The 20,743-nt window shown below is 46.8% G+C and overlaps 1 protein-coding gene across 2 annotated transcripts in view; it reads right to left on the minus strand.

Annotated features, from left to right (window-relative positions):
- CEP250 (centrosomal protein 250) overlaps positions 1-15,925 on the minus strand; it is a 36,245-nt gene extending 20,320 nt beyond the window's left edge. The window contains exons 1-17 of one of the 2 annotated variants that reach the window (XM_080925008.1): positions 15,702-15,925; positions 13,727-13,783; positions 12,850-12,932; positions 12,373-12,538; positions 11,547-11,653; positions 11,084-11,335; positions 9,232-9,328; positions 8,037-8,144; positions 7,485-7,643; positions 6,869-7,047; positions 6,184-6,366; positions 4,283-4,427; positions 3,202-3,348; positions 2,168-2,398; positions 850-1,043; positions 499-626; positions 130-299 (exon numbers count right to left, since the gene is read on the minus strand). In XM_080925008.1, the coding sequence (XP_080781134.1) occupies positions 130-299; positions 499-626; positions 850-1,043; positions 2,168-2,398; positions 3,202-3,348; positions 4,283-4,427; positions 6,184-6,366; positions 6,869-7,047; positions 7,485-7,643; positions 8,037-8,144; positions 9,232-9,328; positions 11,084-11,335; positions 11,547-11,653; positions 12,373-12,538; positions 12,850-12,932; positions 13,727-13,783; positions 15,702-15,884 (2,589 nt within the window). In that variant the 5' untranslated portion in view covers positions 15,885-15,925. Of the gene's footprint in view, positions 1-129; positions 300-498; positions 627-849; positions 1,044-2,167; positions 2,399-3,201; positions 3,349-4,282; positions 4,428-6,183; positions 6,367-6,868; positions 7,048-7,484; positions 7,644-8,036; positions 8,145-9,231; positions 9,329-9,544; positions 9,645-11,083; positions 11,336-11,546; positions 11,654-12,372; positions 12,539-12,849; positions 12,933-13,726; positions 13,784-15,701 lie in introns of those variants that run through there. The other variant, XM_080925009.1, reaches the window with a different exon arrangement.
- Positions 15,926-20,743: the final 4,818 nt, after the last annotated feature.

Below are 20,743 nucleotides of genomic sequence, written 5' to 3' on the forward strand. Positions count from 1 at the left end.
GTAGTCCCATTTCATTCTTCTAAGCAGCAGTAACTAGACCAAGAGGCAGCGGGAGGCAGACTCACTAAAGGGAGTCTATGTCTGCCTCTCCTATTTTCCCAATAGGTAGGTTCTACATCCACCACCTACCCATTTCTCTTGGAGCCTGTTCACCTCCTCCTCGTGGGCCACCTTCTGTCGCTGCAGAGCAGCTTGCCCCTCTTGCTCAGCTTGGGCTAGCTGCCTGGCTCCTGCATCCCGCTCCTGCTCTGCCCGGCTCCTCTCAGCATCCAGCTCCAGCTTCAGGCACCTCACTTCCCCTGTGGTACCAGGTAAGAGCACCTCTGAGCCTCTGCCCTACTCTTTCTACCTAATGATAGCGTCCCTGCCCGCCTGCCCAACCTCACGAACAACTTCCAGCTCAGAGGCCCGAGCCGGCTGAAGAAAGCTTCCCATTGCTCTCTTGGCTGTTACCATCTCTCTGGAAGGCAGTGTGCCCCATCCCAGCTGGGCTCTCACCTTGAATTACTTCCTTGGCTTGAATAATAGTTTGAATCTGGACCTCCAGTTGGCCCTTGGTGACCTGTATCACAGAATTTTGCTGTTGGGCCTCAAACAGATTGCCTTCCAGTTGCTCCTTGGCTGACCTATGAGATTTAGGAATCAGGAAGAGTTCTAACCCATCAAGTTTCTTACCCTTTCTCAAGAGGAACTGGGTTGGAAGTACAAATTACCCAGGGAAGTTTACAGGGCAATTGCATGTCTACAACTCATTTAGAATGCATACATTTAGGACAGGGAGCTTAGCTTGGCTACTCTTGGCCTTGCTTACTCTCTGTGCTTGGCTGAACTACTAGGTGTGGAACCTACCTGAGCCCCAGAACTTGTTCGGTGAGGTCCTGCCGGTCCCGCTCCACAGCCTGCAGGCGCACCTCAAGAGCTGCCCTCTCCCGTACTAGGGCTTCCTTCTCCTGGACTGCCCTGCCAAGTGCTTCTTCCTGTCTTTCTGCATCCTGGTGTAGCTGCTCGAGTTGAGCTGTAGCTGTTTCTTGCTGGTGATGTGCCTGAGGGAGGAAGTTGATGAGATACAGAGTAAGGCAGAGCCCCAGGATTCTGGCTCCAGAGCTGCTACCAGCAAATCAGGGTGGTGGGTCTTCAGAGATCCCAAATACAGCACTGTGAGCTCTGAGCATTGTTGAATAACTAGCATTTATTTTATTTCCTTGATCAACCAAGAGTCCCCAGGCTAGAAAAGATGCTCTCTTATGAGTAAGACACTGTGCTGAGGATAGCAGTGCCCATATATATGCCAAGAAAGTGACTAATAGCCTGGGAAGGGACTCTAAGAATGGGATATATCGCCCTGATGCTTGGAGTATTAGGGCAATGAGAGGTTTGGTAGGGAAAGGTATGGCCGTCACGATTGGTCTTCATTGTCGACTTCATGATTAAGAATCACTGAGGAGACACACCTCTGTGTGTCTGTGAGGGTGACTGAGGAAGGCAAGCCACCTGAGTGTGGACTGTGATGGCTCATGAGCTGGAGTTGTATGTAGAGCAACAACCAGGCAATGGCAGGAAGTCCAGCGGGACACCTCGTTCCCCTTCCTCTGGCTCCTGGTGGCTAAGATGCAAACAAGCAGCGGCCCAAAAATCTGGCCACCACAGACATCTGCCGCCACGCTTCCCCCACCTTGACGGACCATATCCCCTCAAGCCGTGAGTGAAAAAACATAGGTAGACTGTCTCAAAAAGCAGACGGAGAGACAGACAAACGGTGTACACCACACACGCATAGCTGTAGATGGAAGCTGCAATCTCAGCACTCAGGAGGCAGAGGCAGGAGGAGCACTGTAAGTTGAAGCAGCCTGGTCTACACAGCGAAGTCCAGGCCATCTAGGGCTAGAGTTAGACTTTCTCTCAAACGACCAAAGTAAGTAAGTAAATGCTGTAGGCTGGTTTTTAAGGCTGTATGGACAAGTGGTTCCAGCATGAAACTCCATGTTGGAACAGAGTATGAAGTGAGAGCAGAGAAGGCAGGAAGCGCGTGGGCAGTGGGATCGGTGAAGGACTCCATAGTAACTCCTTAGAGTAATGGGAAGATCCGCCTCACTCACGTCACTTCCGAGTCCTTTCTGCTAACAATGTGAGTGTAACACTGCAAGTGACACCAGCAATGGCCTCTCACCTCACTTAACTTCTCTTTAAGTTCCTCCTTCTCTTCTCGGGCGCCCCTCAGTTCTGCCTGTAGCTCAGCCCCCGTCTCCTCTGCCTTCTGCAGCTGAGTCTCCAGGTGAGTTTTCTTCTCCCACAGGGCTTCCCTGCTCCGTTCTGCCTCTGCCAGGTCCGCCTGCAAAGCACTTCTCAACTGCTCTGCGGCCTCCACTCTGCTGCACATGGACTGCTTCTCCTGCTCCAACTACTGGCCAGAAAGAGAAGGGAGTGCAGGGTATCCAAGGTAAATGGTTAAAGTTCTCCCCTGCTTGACTGAGACCCACCTACGAGTGAACATAGTACTTTTCTGAGAAGGGGGAGATCCATCCATTTGATCTGGTGTCTATAGGCACTAACTGGCCCTGACACTGGGAGAGAGAAAAAAAGGGCAAAATCTTGCCTTCAGAGAATTCAGAATAATACCAGGTGGTGGTACATGCTGTAATCCCAGCCTTGGGAGGTGATGGAGGATCAGGGAACACTCTTGGTAGCATGAGACACTGTCTCAAAACAAAAAAACACAGTAACAACAAAAAAAACCCAACCAACCAACCAACCAAATAAAATACCCAGAATAAGAAAATAGAGACATTTCTAGGTCTTGGGGAGAACTAGAAAACAACTACTAAAATGACAGGTTAAATTTCTAACCAAGAGAAATGATTGTGGGGGGGTATTTGGGCTATTCAGCACATCTGCCTCTCCCAAAAGTATGAAATACTTAGTCTCCCTTCCAGGGACATGGACCTTTCCTATCCTGATAATTTATCCAATGCTCAGGGGTTCTGCTGTAGGTGGGGGCAAGGTGGGCTGAGGAGTTACAGTCTGCTCTCCTCTGCACTGCAAACGTCTCTCTTGTTCATTTCAGCTGCATTTGGGAGCTGACCTGCCTTTGACTGATCCACTGAGAACTCTGTCCTATTAAGGCATCAGCTTTGCCAGTCCAAGGCTAATCATCAGATAAACCAGCCCAACCAGCCATGTCCTGGGAATCACACCTTTGCTCACCTGGAGAAGCTGCTGATTCAGCCCAACTTTATCTAAAGCCAAAGCTTCATTTAAGGCCCCAAGCTTGACAGCTGCAGCTCGAAGATCAGCTACCTCTGCCTTGAGGCTGTTCTCAGAACCTGATAGCTCTGCAATGGACTGTTCTGCCTAAAAACAAAAGGGTTAAAGTGTTTCCTGCTTTGAGTTTTCCTGGAACAGTAAACTGGCACCCACTCCCAATACCTGCCTTTTTAATTGTAAACTATCACTCCATTTCTTTCCTTGCATTCTAAAACAAGTTTTTCATTCATTTATTCATTCATTGAGACTGGTGATTAAAGCCCAGAAACACAGAAAATCTGAAATCACCTACATTTGTCATGACACTATAGAAACTGTAAGTGCAACTGAAAACTCAAGGAAGACGTCAGTTGAGTTAGGGAGAGGAGCTGAAGATGGAACACAAACAGGAAGCTGGCTCTTGGGTCAAGGTGAAGGGAAGGTGTATACATGTATTAGTGTCAGGAAGAAGACTTGAGTCTGCAGCTGATGCTTTGTGGAGGACATCTGGAGTGAGGGTGGGCTTGGGAAGGCAGGTCACAGACAGCTTAAGGAAGATGGCAAAAGGTGTTGAATGTGGTGCCAGAGTTGACAAGCCATTAAAGTTTTCATATATAGATATAGATAGGTATGGATATGTTTTTTAAGTTTTTATATTTTATAATCACGTGTATATTGTGTGTGACTTTGTCTCTCTTCTCATGAATGAATGGATAAATGTAAAAATATGAGTGTGGTGCCTACAAAGTCCAGAAGATGATGTCAGACCCCCTGGAGTAACAGGCAGTTGTGAATCGCCTGATGTGGGTGCTGAGAAAGGAACTCAGATTCTCTGCCAGAGCAGTGTGCACTGTTCACTATGGTGTCATCTCCAGCCCCAATAGATGGCTTTAAGAGACTAACAACCAGATTGATACCTTAAAAACAAATGGAATTTCAATGCAGAGGGCATGTTAGGAAGGAGAGAACCCAGAAGTAGACCAGTGATTCCAGTCCTTTTCCTAGGAACACAACTTTTCAGCAAGTGAGGAGACACACGTACCCTGGCCAAGGCTGCAGCCACTTCCTCTTGCTCTTGCTTCAGTAACTCCCCTTCTAGGCGACTTGACTCCAGGGCTTCTCGAAGAATGATCAGCTCACTCAGTGATTCTGATTGCTTGGCTTCCAGGCCCACCAGCATCTCCTGACTAAGAAGGGAAAGACAGGGAGCTGGGGGAAGTGTTTGGGACTGGCCACATCCCAACTGGAGGCAAGAATATACTTACCTTATCTATGCAAAACACCAACCAACCAACCAACCAACCAACCAACCAAAACAAACGCCATGGAATAGGAAAGCTCTCTTGGGGCAAGGGACAAGGCAAAGTGTAAAAAGTGTGCTAATGGACCGCTGTTCCCGCAGCATGTTGACATGGGGTGGCCTGGAAAGATACACGAGAAGTGAACTATAATGGTTACCCACGGAGGAAAGAAGGTGAGACAGAGAAAGCACAGACGTGGGGCGACTTCCCTGTGTTGTTTGTTTTGTTTATTGATCAGGGTCTTGCTCAACAGCCCAAGCCTGCTCTGAATTCACAGTGATCTTCCTGCCTCAGTCTCCCAAGCATCAGGATTACAGCTATGAACCAATATACCCCAGAATATTTCAAATAGTTTTGGCTTGAGCTGGAGAGATTGCTCAGTGGTGAAGAGCACTGACTACTCTTCCAGAGGTCCTGAGTTCAATTCCCAGCAACCACCTGGTGGCTCACAAGCATCTGTAATGGGATCTGATGCTCTCTTCTGGTGTGTTTGGATGGCAACAGTGTATTCATATACATAAAAATAAATCTTTAGAAAAATAGTTTGGCTTTTGATTTACTTAAATATATTATTGATTCCAATAGATTAGGGTTTTTGTTTTGGTGTAGTTTTTTTTTTTTTTAAGACAGTGTTTCTCTGTGTCACCTTGGCTGTCCTGGAACTCACTTTATAGATCAGGCTGGCCTCAGACTCAGAGATCTGCTTGCCTCTGGTGATTTAAACACACATGTGTCTGTGTGGACTGTCTGTCCTTTCCCTCATGGAGGAACACACAACATGGTCCTACCCTTTGGCAGGCCTTTAGGTTTCCTCAAGCGTCCACTGTTTGCTAGGTACAAGGAATGAGGCACAGCGAAGGGAACGTACCAAGGAAAGAACCCACTGCCAGGCCCTCTGCTAGCACTAAGAAGTGAGCTCAAACTTATCCCAGCACTTAGGAGGTAGAGCTGGTGGATCTCTCTGAACCAGGCCAGCCTGGTCTCCAGAGTGAGTTCCAGGATAGTCAGGGCTACACAGAGAAACTCTATCTCGAGAAAAAAAAAGGGGGGGGGGTAAGGCTAGCCTGGGCTACACAGTGAGACCCTTCTCAAACAAACAAGCAAAAAAAATTATTGTATCTGTGTGTGGGGAGGGAACCACAATACACATGTAGAGGTCAGAGAACAACTGATGGGCATCAGAGGAGTGAACTCACATTGAGCTATCTTGATAGACCTATGCTAGCATTTTATGAAGTACTGCCCCTCACCTCGATTTTGCCAAGAGAGTTACCTCCTGGGGGCAAAGCCAAAATCTACAGCAACCCTCTACAGTCCCTTCCCTTTCTGTAGCATTACCCAGTGGAACTACAGGCTCGGTACTGTAGGCACTGACCCTGGACTTCCCTTACTGACCAGGATCACTTCCCAGTGGTCTTGTCCTCTCACAGCCAGCTAATTCTGAACACAAAACTCCTTAGGAAGACTGAAAACCACTAGACTACACACATGCTCTGAACACATCTTTGTACAAAGGAAGAAGCAGTAAGCTACTGTGAATCCATCACGTGCAGGCTTCAGGCTCTCTATTTCCGAAGAGCAGGGAAGGTGTGGACCTGAACAAAGGCCAGGCCCTGGTGAGGAGAGGCCTGGCCACACTCACAGGCGCTCCCTCTCGCGGACAGCCAAGTGCAGCTCCTCCTGCTGCTCCAGCTTCTCCCCTTGAGCGGAGTCCCCCTGCAGCTGCAGCTCCATATTCATTCTTCGCAGTCGCCACGCTTCCTGTTCCAGCACTTCTAGTTGCTGCTGCAGCTCTCCCCTGGCCTTCTGAAGCAGCTCCCGCTCCCTAAAATTGAGACCAGAGATGATCAGAACTAAGGACCAAAGATCAAAGATCCGAGTAGAAAAAGACACTGTAGAGCAAAAGGCAAGAGAAGCTTGTTTCTTTTCAACAACGATATATCATACACACAGCAGAAAATCATTTATTATACGATCTTAGAGACCGAAATCCAAAGGGTTTTCCCACAGGAAACAGAATGAAAACCAAAGCAGCCTTCAGCATCCACGGGTCCAGGGACAGCAGGAAGAGTCAGGCAAACACAGGACAGTGATGGGTAAGTGGCTTAATGAGGAATGAAGCAGACACTGGGGGACTGAGAATGTGTCTGTCCTCAGAGTGCTTTCCTAACAAGCCTAAGGTTCTGAGTTTGATTCCCAACCCCGCCAAACTGCAACTAAAAACAGACATGTGGCAACATAAAAATTTGAAGGCTTTGTTTTCATTAAAACAAACAAACAAACCCAACCAGACACGGAAGGGAAGAACAAGCAGCCTGTTCACTCACTTGCTGAGAGAGTCCACTTCTCCCTGAAGGTCCACAGTCTGGCCTGCCAGAGCATCCCGCTCCCCAGTGAGCTTCTGTAGCCTTTCCCTCAGGGCCTTGCCCTCTTCCTCCCACTGATTGTGCTGCTGCTGCAAGAAGCTCATAGCCTCCTGGCAGCCTGAAAGCTGCTGCCTGAGGTCCTGTGGGAGGGGATCGATAGAAAGAAGGTGATGGACAAGAAGCCAAAAGGTAAGGGGACCGGGAACAGTCGTAACAACAGTCATCTGGGAACAGAAATGTGGCCAGCTAAGATGCCAATGGATCAGAGGTCATTGGACTCTGTGGTTCTAGACCTTGGAGTCCACCAGGTGTAGTGGCATGAGGGAATATTAAGGGAATATTAAGGGTCTTTTGGAGTAGGAAACATTTACAATCTCCAAGGCCTCTGCCTGCTGGCACTCAAAGATTACATGCATGTACTTGACCACAAGCACCACTGGACAAACAGAGATGTTAGTGAGCATTTTGGGGTGCTACTTAATGTCTTATCCCTGCTGAACTGGAAGGAGTAATGCAGACTAGAGGTGTGCTTAGGGGCACCCATGCTGGTGTCTGAGCAGCAGCTCTGGGCTCTCACCTGCACAGCCTGCTGCCTCCGAGTCAGTACTGAATGCACCAGAGTAAGAGCCTTGTCTGGGTCCTGGGGATCAAACTGGGAAAGCCCATTACAGTCTGACTGCAATGAGTTCTCATAGCCTGAGGTCTGGGTCACAATGTCCTCTTCTTCTACTGAGGCCTGAAATGCAAGCCAGTGTTACAGAGGTCTGCACTAAGAGCCAGGACACATGAGGGTTTCCTTCACAGGTCCTCCCTCAGGCAGAGGCAGGGAAGGAAGCCTAAGAGCAAAAATGACTGGTCCCTTCAACTCTTCATGTTTGCTCACTGAAGTACAGAGTTAGCAACGGGGCTAGAATCCTCTGGGGAAGAAAACGTTACTGTAGTGACAGGCAACAATCACTGTCCAGCGCAGGAGATGAACACTACCTATACCTCAGAGTCCCGACCTTCAAGTACACTAAGGAAGCTTATCCTTACACGACTCTCAGTCCAAATCTCAGTCTAGAACTCAAGGCAGCCGAGAGGACATGGAGAAATGGGGGCACTGTCCAGTTACAGACAAGAGGCTTACCAGTGCCTGGGTTATATCCTTGATCACGTGCTGCAAAGACAACTTTTCCTCCTGAGCACTCCTACTGAGAGAGGCCTCATGTTCCATTAACTCCGCGTGGTTTGTCTCCTGGTACAAGAACAGAACAGAGCCTAAAAGCCAAACTCAAAAGAGACGTCATCATTCTTCTCCCCACATCAATCGAAGACAGTTCGTCTATTCTGTCAGCAGTACGTCCCCAACAGGTCTAAGAACAAGGTACTAGGACCATAAAATGATAGAATAAGTGATCAGAAATCTGAATGACTGCCTAGGTTAAGGTTCTTGTTCTAACAGCAGTGACCACTATGACAGATCTGGAAGACCACAATTCTTTGCAATTCAAACTCACTTATTTTAAGTTACTTGAGCAATGATGTCTGCATTGGTGAATTCCTGACTAAAAGGAATTAAATGGGCAAAAAGAAGTCAGCTTCCTAGTGGACGCCAACGTAAATGAGATTAGGGGTATACCTGTGGATAGGGGTTCAGGAGCTGCCAAAAGTCAGTGACCAGATCATGTGTTGTGATGAAAGAAGACATGTAAACAAGCCAAGGATCCTGACATCCCATCTTAGAGAATCGCTTTTGTAGCATCCCTGACAGATGTTTAAGTCAGGGAGTACAACCTCACTCTTTCACAAGACACACACTGTTCCAGTGTCAGCCCCAGATTGTCAAACTTCCTGCCTGTCTACAACTTCTAGCCACTGACAAAGCTTCAATTCACTTCTCCCTTCAACTCGACTTGCAGAGATGTGACGGCAGCCAGCAAATCTTCCTCATAGCCATCCTGCTGCAGGATAAGCCCTGGCACACTCTTCAGCGCTCTCCACAGATCCCTTCCCTGACGCCTTGATTATTCCCACCTTTAAGTTTTTCTTAGGGTTTCATGTAGCTCACACTGGCTTCAAATATACCATAGCAAGTCACCTCTCTCTGATAAGAACACAGTTCATATATACGTACTTTCCCCAGGAATACAGACAGTTATTAATATTTTATTGCTCAGGTAAGTGAATGAGTTAACTAATTTTCAGCTTCAGCCAAAGTTTATTTTCAGCGTTGGAGAATTTCATCATGGACCATTTAACTGGCATCATTCACTACTGGTCCACAAAAACAAGGAACCTATCAACCCCTTCTTAGCTCCTTTGCAACACAGAGGACCACATACCAAGATCTCCATTGTTTCTCTTAGAGCCTTTACCATCTTTTCATAATCTTCATTTTGCTTCTGAGACTGGGTTAGCAGAGCAGAGAGTTCTGTCACTCTAAAAAGAAAAGCATAGCACTGTCACCTGAATAGCCCAAGGAAGTGAACAGAGCCACACAATAGCACACCTCAGCCCCCACATGGACACACTCACGGCAGCCCCCAGAATCCCTTAGGTATACCCAGTCCCTTACACTCCCTGAATAACATGTGATTCCATATTATTGATCTGGTGGGGAATGCCAAAGCCACTCAGACACATGCAGGGATTTACCACATCTCAAGACTGGAACGCGGGTTTGAGGGCCCAAGAGCTGAAGGAAAGCCCCGGCCCAGGCCCTTCCAGGCCTCGCTTGATTGTGAAGTCAAGCACCCTGAAGCCAATAAGAACATCAGAATTGCCACAGGGGACAGTCCCAAGGTCCCTCCAGCCCCAGGTTTTGCCTCTGATAGGGAAAAAGGACAGGTGACTCGGGAGACAATATAACTAACAACATCTGCAAAACTCACCAACATCCATGTCATTTAACGGTACCTTGGAGCTTTGTGCCTAGCACTGCACAGATCTCTTTCTTTCCGCTTTCTCCGTTTTGATCTTTTGGGGCAGCATCTGACTATGTGTGCCAAGCTTGTTTAAAATTCTCTATGTGGTCCACAGTGATCTTGACCTAGGAGTCCTCCTGCTTCTAGGCAGGAGTTAGGTTCTAGTCCCCTTGTCTGAACACTAGGATCACAGGCATGAGCCATAACAAGTATTTCTTACAAGCATGTTACCCAGGAGTCTTTCTCTCTTTCCTTATTTACTTACTGTTCATTCATGAATTCATTCATGCATGCATTCATTCATTCATTCCCTTGTTTGTTTATTTATTTACTTTTGAGGCAAGGCCTAACTACATATCCCTGCTTAGTCTAGAGCTTGCTGTGTAGACCAGGCTGACATTGAGCTTACAGAGAACTACCTGCCTATAATTCCAAAGAGCTAGGATTAAAAGTGATGACTACTGCACCTGGCTAAAAGAAACATTTAAGACTTAATAATTTTATTATGAATCACCTCCAGGGGCCCAAATCACTGTACTATCTTTCATTTAATTTTATGAGAGATATATCATTTAACATTATGAGGTAAAGTTCAAAACACTATAGAGACACAACTCACTAAGATATGATATACACAAATGTACATCACCAACAGGCAGAGAGCCCTAGCCATAACATAGACTTTGCCCTGATAATTACTGGGACTCTTCTCATGTCCTCCCTTCTCATCATTTAAAAAATCGATTCCATTATAATCCAGAACCTGAAAGAGCCAAGGCAGGGGCATAGCTCAATGGTAGAATGTCTGATCAGTATATGCAAGGTCCTGAGTTAAATCCCCCACAGCAAAAAACAAAAAAGCCTAATGTGCTCCCCTCCAAAAAGGACAGATAGAAAGAAACAAAGTTATTAAAGAGACACAGTAAGATTAGTGCTTTAAGAAGTCGGTCAGAAAAACATATCAGCTACTGAAGTCAGAGAAGTCACCCAAGAGCAGACATGGGAACTCTACTTTAAAGGGCAAGACACAGGGGGAAGGAGGGAGGCATTCCAGGCCAAGGAGACTGGTGTCACAGAGAACAGCTGACATTACAAACCAGCAGGAAAGAGACTGCTTGCAAGGTAGCCAGAGGACAGTGACAGACCCCAGCTGAGACACTGGACTCGGATGGCACATTTTCTCTCCCTCTCGGGGTGGGAATGTGTTTGACATCTTTCCTGCCCACCCACAACCCTCAGTAGATTCCTCCTGGTCCACATGTCACCTCACCTGTCCTGGAGCTCTGCCTTCTCCAGATCCCCTTGACTCTTGAGCTGTATTAACTCCTGGCTCTTCTCATGGGCTTCCTTCTCCAGCGCCTGGGTCTTAGCTACGAGCAGCAGCAGCTGGGCTGGCTCACTCTCATCTGATCTCCCAGATCCACTGGACTCCCGAGACTGTGCTCTCAGGGTCAAGCGCAGACAGCATGTCAGCAGGGACCCCGAAAGCTTTGCGTGTTCAGCCTTTAGCTCTGTCAGATCTCTGAGTACAGAAAGGAATATTGAAGACTCCAAGGAAAAGAGCTTGGCGATAAAACCCAACAAGTCTAAGGGGCAGGTCTGAGCAAATCATCTATCCAGTAACAGCTAATCTCCCTCCCGGGCACTGCCCCCAGCCTTCTTCAGAGCCTGCTGCCTTGAGTTCAGAACCAGCAGAGGCAAACCAGTCCTCTTATCCTCATCCACACACTGACCTGTCAGTAGCTGACTTCATGTTCAGGAAGTGACGTCGGAAGGTTACCACCTCTCGCCACACACTGAGAAGACGACCATGTTCACCTCTCAAATAGCCCTTGAAGAACTGTGTGTTCAGAAACCCAAGTCATACCCAAGGGCAGGGGACCTTGCACCAACTCAAGAGTCTTGGATTCCTCATGGCTGCTGGGAGAGGGGTGAAGGGAGGAAGGATTTCAAGGAGATAGCTTATGCACAGGAGTCTATATTCAGCTTATACTGAAGAGTTGGCAGTGAGATTCCAGAGGTCAGGGGGCCCTGGGTGAAAAGTGGCCCTCCACTTGACTGGATCAGAAAAGGATATGCAGTGGCTGCTTAACAAATGGGAACTATTACCACAGACAGGAGAACCGGGTGGTCTAATGCATGCAAATCACCCGGACCCAGCACCCCACAAAGGTTCAAAAAACATTTGCTTTCTATAGCTCTGATTGGAAAATTTCCCAGGGCTCATAACCATTTTTTCTCCTCCATTCAGTCCAGCAGCTACCTGCTTAGCATCTAGCTATGCAAACCTCCAGACGAAGGCCGACTATAAATTTTCAGGTCCATTTGAAACCTAAGCTAGTCACTTTTGCAAGAGTTGAGCCTTACGCTACCTCCCAACAAAGCCTTGACTAAAGAGAACTAGGAAGAAAGCTGAAACAGGGCACAGCTGTCAGCTTGGGCAGAGCTAATCGGAGGCAGGAGCAATGACAGATCAGTTTCCACCCAGGCCCAAGTTAACCCTTCCCAGCACTGCCTGGAACGGCACCCAGAGTGCACACCCCGATCCTGCTCTCCTACCTCCTGCTCCATCCGCCACTGGCTCTCCTTCCTCATTAGCTCATCCCGGGCCTGACTCCAGTCCACTGTCAGCTTTTCCACATCCTCCTGCAGGGCTTTATTCACCACATCAGCTTTCTCCATGTGCAGCCGAAGCTCCGTGTTCACCTCCACTAGATTCTCACACCTGTGCTGGGTAAGAGCAAGTGCAAAATAAAGGTCTGGTCCCTCCCTTGGACCTCTTGGGAATAAGACAGGGAAGAGAAGTTTCCATCGCCAGGAATCAGAAGCCTAGAATCGTTTGCCCTCGGGACACAAGATTCCCTTGAGCCCCCCTCTGTCCCTGCCCCTCTGCTTTCTGCCTGCCTTAAGTTACACACAGGAAGACCATGCCCAGTTTCCCACCCATACACTCTCACTCTTGGAACAGAAGTTTCCCATCAGCCTTTCCACCCACTGGATAACAACCACTCAGCTCAGGAAAGTTGGTTCCATCACCTCTGCTGCTCCTCCTCCAATCGGATCAGCAGCTGTTCCAGGTTTGGCTCTTCTACACTTTCCCAGCGCTGAGGGATCAGTCCCTTGTGAGACAGAGACAGGCCTTACAATGCTGCACGAAAGCCTCACCCAGGACAAGTGCCCGATGCTTCCTCCCATGGTGGCCCATTTTCTGTCTTTTGTTCTTTCTCTGAGAAGCAGTTTGGCAGTGGGCGTCTAACCTGTGGAATGGAGGCTGCACCCTTCACTAGGGCCGTAACTTCTGTTATATTAGTCTGGGTCCTGGGGAAGTCACCCATCACCTCCAAGCCACGAAAATGACGGTGACTGTCATTCTTCTCTGAGAGTTTACAAGTGTAGTGACCCAGAACAGTACAAAATGCCTAGGGGTGCCCTGGCTTGCACAGAAAGTGCTCGATATATTCTGGTTCTTTCCTTCTCCCTGAACTTTTCTGAAGAGAATGAGAATGTGCTTAAGGGAGGTGGAACACAGAAGGACAAAGGGGTCTTTCAAAGACAGTCCTATCCAGGCATCCCCCTGCTGCAGGCATGCTTGTAGACCTGTATGTACAATACATATAACACTATATATAAACACTGACACCTGCTGGGTGAAAATGAATTTTCCCTCTAATTCCACGTACCCATTCTACTATGCTAAGTCCCCACAAACTGCATTTATATATGGATAAGCATGGGTTGGAATCTCTCAGGCCAAGGATCTCTAGAAGATCACATTGATAGAGCTCTTAGGAGCTGAAGACAAAGGGACTCCTACCAAACAGCATATATAGCCACAGTCTCCTTCAGCAGCATATAAAGCCCAAAAAGTGTATTTTGGGGACTCAGGGAAAGTCGAGAACGGAATCTCACTCACTCCACTGGCTTCTAGCCGCTTCTCCAGGTCTTGACACCAGCTCCGGTACTGTAGAACCTAAAGCAAAGACAGCAGGCCCTGAACTCTGCAACATTTCATATAAACAACACAACACAACCCAAAGACTCCAGGAATCTTGGGCAAATTTGCTGTGAACATGGGAAGCAGGTGGTGATGGTGAAGTGAGGCCACAGCATCTTAAGAGTTTCTGTCTGGGTGTTTAAATACTACTTTCTGGTAGTAGGAAAGCACCTGCTGTGTAAGCATGAGGACCTGAGTTCGGATCCCCAGAACCCAAGTACAGCCAGAGGTGGTAGTGTGCATCTATAGTCCAGCACTCCTAAAGCAAGGTGGGAAACAGAGACAAGAGAAAGCCCTGAAGTTCACCGGCCAGCTAACCTGATGTATACTGTGGCAAACAAAGAGACCTATCTCAAACAGGGTAGAAGGCAAGGCCAACACCTGAGATTGTCCCCTGACTCCCTGACCTCAATACTGTGTGGTCAAGTATGTACATGCTTGCTCTTACACTTAGCCCAGATCAATATTTCATAGGGTTTGATGACATGGCTTGGTCAGTAAAATGTGCCTGGTGGTGGTGGTACACCTCAGAAGGCAGAGGCAAGCAGATCTCTAAGAGTTCAAGGCCAGGGGGCTGGAGAGGTGGCTCAGTGGTTAGGAGCACCAACTGCTCTTCCAGAGGTCCTGAGTTCAATTCCCAGCAACCACATGGTGGCTTCACAACCATCTGTAATGAGATCTGATGCCCTCTTCTGGTGTGTCTGAAGACAGCTACAGTGTACTTACATATAATATATAAATAAATCTTTAAAAAAAAAAAACAAAACAAAAAGAGTTCAAGGCCAGCCTGGTCTACAGAGTGAGTCCCAAGACAACCAGGGCTATACAGAGAAACCCTGTTTTAAAAGGCAAATAAACAAAGAGTATGTTTACTGTGCAAGCATCTAGACCCAAGTTCAGATCCCCAGTGCCCAAATAAAAAGCCATCATCTCAGAGCTGAAGAGGAAATGCAGGAAATCCCTGGAGCTCCCTGGACCAGCTCCCTGGACAGCCAACTGAGCCAAATCTATAAGCTCCAGTTCAGTGAGAGAATCCATCTCAAAAAACAATACAGTGGAGGCTGAAGAGATGGATCAGTGCTTAAAAGCTTGCTGACCTTTCAGAAGAATCAAATTCAGTTTCCCTGCACCCAGCAAACATGCTACAACTCGCAACTGCCTGTAACTTCAGCTGCCTTCCAAGACCACCAGCACACACATGGCATTCACTTATACAGACATATGTACACAAATACACAAGATACATTTAAAAAATAAGGTGGAAATAGAAGATACTTAATACTGACCTCTGGACTCCTTGTTCACATTCACAATTTTTATGTGCATTTGAACACACACACACCTTTCTATATGCCTTGTGTATTAGAAAGACAAAACCAGAAATCCTAGGGTTTGAGCTTAGCTCTAGACTAGTAGTTCTCAACCTGTGTGTCATCACCCCTGGGTGAAGGGTGTCAAACAACCCTTGTACAGGGGCCACCCAAGACCATCAGGAAAACATACATATTTACATTAAGATTCATAACAGTTATGAAAGTAGCAATGAAAACAATTTCACGGATGGGGGTTACCTACCCTACATGAGGAACTGTACTCAAAGGTCACAGCACTAGAAAGGTTGAGAATCTAGACTAAGAGAACACACCCAGGCAACTAGTCCAACTATTGTGAATAGTTTGGCAGGAACTAATTTGGAAGAAACATAATCCATACTCTGTGGAGTAGTTGTGACTATCAAGGAGAGACCATGGTTGAAAGTTGGAATGTCTGGGCCATCCTCACCAGGATGTTTGGTCCTTCATGGTCTCTCCCTCCTCCGGCCCCTATCCCACCCTAGCACCCAACTCTGGGGGAGGTTCCTTTTTCCCCTTCCCCAGAGGGCCATCTGCCTCACCTTGGCCTGCAGCTTCCTCACGAGGGTTGCTTGTCTCTTCTGGGCCTCCTGGGAGTTCTTCAGCTTCCGCCAGGAGGCAGCCTGGTTCTCTGCCATCTGCTGCTGTAGTGCCAGCACCTGCTCCTCCAGCACCAGCTGCAGTGACTTGGGCTTCATGCTCAACCCAGGGCTTCCTGTCTCCATGGGCTCACCACAGAACAAATCCGCAGCTCCTGTGTAGCTATAGGTTGGTTGCAGGAGGGTGTCTAACCATTGTTGAATGTGTCTTAGACCTCCTCTTGAGCTAGGGACCAAAATGTAACAAAATTGAAAAGGCTAGGTTTCTCAGATTTACTCAGCACTTACTAAGTGGAGTGAATTTGGGCTGAATGAAATAAATAGTTTTCTTCATTACAGGACTCCTCAGAACTTTCTTTTTCAAAATTTATTGATTTTTATGTGTATGAGTATTTTGCCAGTATCCATGTATATGCATCATTTATGGACTTGGTGTGTGAAGAGGCCAAAATGAACATTGAATATGTATGTAGCCCTCACTTTCCTCTTCTTCTTTTTTTTTTTTTTGAGATAGGGTTTCATACAGACCCGGCTGTCATGGAACTTGCTATGTGGCTAAAGATGAATTTGAACTCCTGATTCTCCTGACTCCACTCACCAAGTGTTGTGATTACAAGCATGTGCCACCATCCCGTAAAAATGTTAAGAATTGGGCTGGAGAGAAGGCTCAGCAGTTAAGAGCACCGACTGCTCTTCCAGAGGTCCTGAGTTCAATTCCCAACAACCACATGGCAACTACGTGGCTCACAACCATCTGTAATGAGACCTGATGCCCTTTTCTGGTGTGTCTGAAGACAGCTACAGAGTATATATGAATAAATCTTAAAAACAAAAAACCTGTTAATTTAAAAATAGACACCAACATCTGTGATTGAAAGACTACATATGCAAACATGCATTTCAGGCTCTTCTGAATAACCAGGCTACCTACTAATCCATAAGGCAATGACCAGAAATCTTCTGCCTCTCCAGCTTCTAAAGACCAAGACCTCTTCTATATACTCATTCTCTGGGTAAAACATGTAACAGTCTCTACTAGTCAAATTGGCAAGTTCTAGGTTTAAGTGTAAGACCCTGATTCCACATACAAGCTGGAAAGAGACACCCAATCAATCTCTGCCTCCTCCCAATAAACAGGAAATACACACATGCACACAAACCATACAACAACAACAAAAAGAAAACAATAAAACCCCACCAAACCACAACTACCACCACCAAAAATGAAGTTGAGCCTAAGTTGATCAAGTCGTTTTCAGTTACATAGTGGTTACATGAAATCCCGTCTTAAAAAAGAAATAAGTGAAAATCGAATCTTCTCTTTTTGAGTGTATACGGAATAAAGTAGAAATGACTAAGGTAATACAGTTGGCTCAGCAGTTCAGAGAACTTGCTGCTCTTGCAGAGGACCAGTGTTTAGTTCTCAGTCCCCAGATGGCAGCTCAAAACCACCTGGAACTCCAGTTCCAAGGGCTCTGACACCTTTTTCTGATGTCTGAGGGCAGAAATATAGTGTATACACATGCAGGCGAAACACCCACACACATAAAATAGCAAAATCAATCTTTAAAAATGTTTAAGTAGAAATGCTTTCTGAAACAAGGTCACAGAAGGTGTGCTATGGCTTGTTGCTTGTTCGATTTTTCTGATGAGCCTCTCTGGAGAAATACCTGCTCTGTCCTGAGAACACACAAGTACCTGAGGAGGCCCAGGAGGAAGCATCGGGGCCTTCTGCCAACAGCCCTGTTGAGAACAGATCTTCCAGCCCCTGGTGGAAAGCCTGAGATCAGGGTCAGCCTGGCCTGAGCCGGCTAAGCCAGAAACGCCGTGGTGGTCTGCAGTACATTTCTCCATGGTGAATTCATGAGATAATGAACAACTATGGTTTAATACTAAACTTGCAATGACAATAACAACTTGAACAGCAACAGGACTGATGGCTGCCAAGCTCCTCCCAGGTGACAGTGACCCCTCCTAAATTCTGTTATTTTGTTTTGTTTTCGACAGAACAGTTAGAGAATTCTTTTAAAATACAAAACAGGACTGCTGAAGTGGCTCAGGGGTAAAAGTGTTAGCTGCCATCCTGACAACCTGAGATCAACCCACAGAACTCAGAGTTCAAGGAGAGAATGCCCTCATGAGAGTCATCTTCTAACCTCCACTACAGCCAACTTGTTCACAAAACTCCCTTCCCTTGGCAGTTTACTACCACCTGTTCTCCGCCTCTATCCCGGGGTGTTTCTGTACCCCAAAATCCCACAAACACAACTCTACAGCCCGATAGCTTTTCATACAGGTTTATATATTCAACCCTCAATCCACAAACCCTCTTACACAACAAGATTACATCAAATAGACAAAGATACAAACTGCCCTTCTATATGAGATATTAAATCTGTAAAATCCTTAATGTTCATAGCTTTTTAACACCAATCAATATCACCTGGGTCTAGCTAGGCCTTTGGAAGCTCCGAGTCACCATGACCTTCCCCCTCTGTCCTCAGACCTCCTCAGAGCTCTCAGCCCCCTCTACTTCCCTCGCCCCGCCCAGTCACTGGCTTTCCTTTATTTTACTAATTAAAATGGGAAGGTTCAGTTGGAGTCACTAGGCTGCGCTTCTTGGGGAAGTGGAATTAACATTAAAATACAAACTAGCTTCAGGACAATCTATCTACACAGGCACAGTGGGACTTGCCTAAAATCCAGCGCTTCTCAGGCTGAGACCGAAGGACTACCACCAATTAGATTCTTCCAAGGGCTACATAGTAAATTTGAAGACAGCTTGGGCTACATATAGAGACCCAGTCTCAAAAAACAAAACTCACGCTAGATAACAGCCAATAAGAGTTAAAGAAAATCTTTACACTTGCCCAGAGTCCTAACTGACCCATCTTAGCCAAATGAATCAGTCCTGTTTCTTTCTCTTCTCCCCTTTGCTCACACTCCTCCAGCTGCACAGTCAGCCACCCTCATGTGTGTAGAACACAGCAAGACCCACACTCGTTTGTTATCCATGTGACTTGCTCCCCAACCAGGTTTCTGGTCGAATATCACCTTAGGAAGTTATAGGACATAAAGTGTCACCACCCCTACCCATACGCACTGCATTCTATTTTCCATGTCTATCTTCCTCTAATTATTATGTATAACAACTAACCAAAATATAAGTCCCTCTAGTACAAACACTGGTTTGTGTTTGTTTCAGACAATGTCTTGCTTTGGTGGCTCAGGCTGGCCTAGAACTTGTGATCACCCAGTTTCTGCCTTCCAAGTACTGAGATCACAAATGGGCACACACACACACACACACACACACACACACACAAGCTAACATTTGAGTCAATGCTGCATTCCCAGCTCTTGAAACAGACCTGTGTATGAAGTGTCCATTATATCTGAGTGACCGAAGTACATTAAGTAACATAATCCTTATGATCACCAACACAGCTTTACAAAATGTCGGCAGTTCCATAGCCGTTTATAGGGCAAAAATTAGATCTCATACAATGTGTACATTTATGTGTTGTAAGATTGTTTCATTCTTACAACAATCAGCTGCAACTTTCATTATTGAAAAGAGAAAACTCAGAGTAGTATCAAGATTACTGTCATTTTACAACCAAGAAAACTAAGATTTGGGGCTCTGTGGTTAGGAACACTTGCTCTTGCAGAAGACCTGGGCTTAGCTCTCAGCACCCATATAGTGACTTGTAACCACTGCAAGGGCCTCTTCTAACTTCTGATGGCCCTAAGCAAAAGCACTCATAGGGATTCTGTAAACCCCACCTCTCAGTTACCTAGCAACAGCCAGGTATACCCCACCCCTCAATTACCCAGCAGTGCCCAGGTATGCTCCGCCCCAGTGACCTGACACTATAAAAGGAGCTGCTTGACCCCCTTCTCTCTCTCTTGGCTTCTCTTGCCCTTGTGCTCTTGCAGCCTCGCACTCCCCTTTCCCTTCCCCTCTCTGTCCCACGTGCTCATGGCCTGCCTCTACTCCTCTACTTCTCTCTCTCTGCCTCTGCCACCCTCTTAACTCTCCCATGACCTGAATAAACTCTATTCCGTACTATACTGTTGTGTGGCTGGTCCCTCAGGGAAGGGATTCCCAACATGGACCCCCCAGAGACATCTCCCTTGCCCTCAGGCCTCGCCGCACCTCCATGGGCCATATGCCCCCCACTCTCTTCATCCTTCCCCTAACATTGGTGCCGTGACTCGGATCGTTATCCTTTCACAACATTGGTGCCCTGTGACTCTTCCTTTCAGTGACTTTTCCTTTCATTGTTTCCCCGTCATCTTTTCCTTACACTCTGTACACCTCTGATCCCAGCACTTGGGAGGCGGAAGGAGGCCATATTGCTCTTGCAGGGCATATAGACTCAGTTCTCACCACCCACTCTGCAGCAAGCTAACAACTGCCTCTAACTGAGCTCCGGGAGCTCTAAGGCTCTGGTGCCTGCATTTGTGTCCACCTGCCCACCATACTCAGAGTTAAAAAGAAATTTTTCTTTAAATGGGAGAGGAAATGGGATCATGGCTCAACAGGTAAGGAATCCACCTGATGGTTCTAACCCATATGAAGGCTGAAGACTAGAGACAACTCCACAAAGTCCTCTATAGCCTTCAAGTGTACACCATAGGCAGAGCTCACACACACACACATACTTTTTTAAAGGAAGAGACACAACTGTTTAGTAGCAAAGCAGAAATCAAACTCTGATTCCAAATTCTAGGCTCACTTCATTAGCTGCCAAAGTCAGAAACTATAAAAATCACAGCACTGCAGAGTGTTTCCTAGTGGGTATAACATAATGACATCCACACCTGAGGCTTTCTGAGGGAAAAGGAGCAAACGGTGATAGATGTCCCTGGAGTACAGGTTATAGGTGTGAGGGGCAGTGTGGATTGGCTTTGATTTTTGTTAAGAACACTATCGATTTGGTAACATCAGTTCTCCTTCATAAGGCTTCTTGGGACCCAGC

Source organism: Micromys minutus (genome assembly GCF_963924665.1).
Source record: "Micromys minutus genome assembly, chromosome: 11".
Classification (NCBI taxonomy): domain Eukaryota; kingdom Metazoa; phylum Chordata; class Mammalia; order Rodentia; family Muridae; genus Micromys; species Micromys minutus.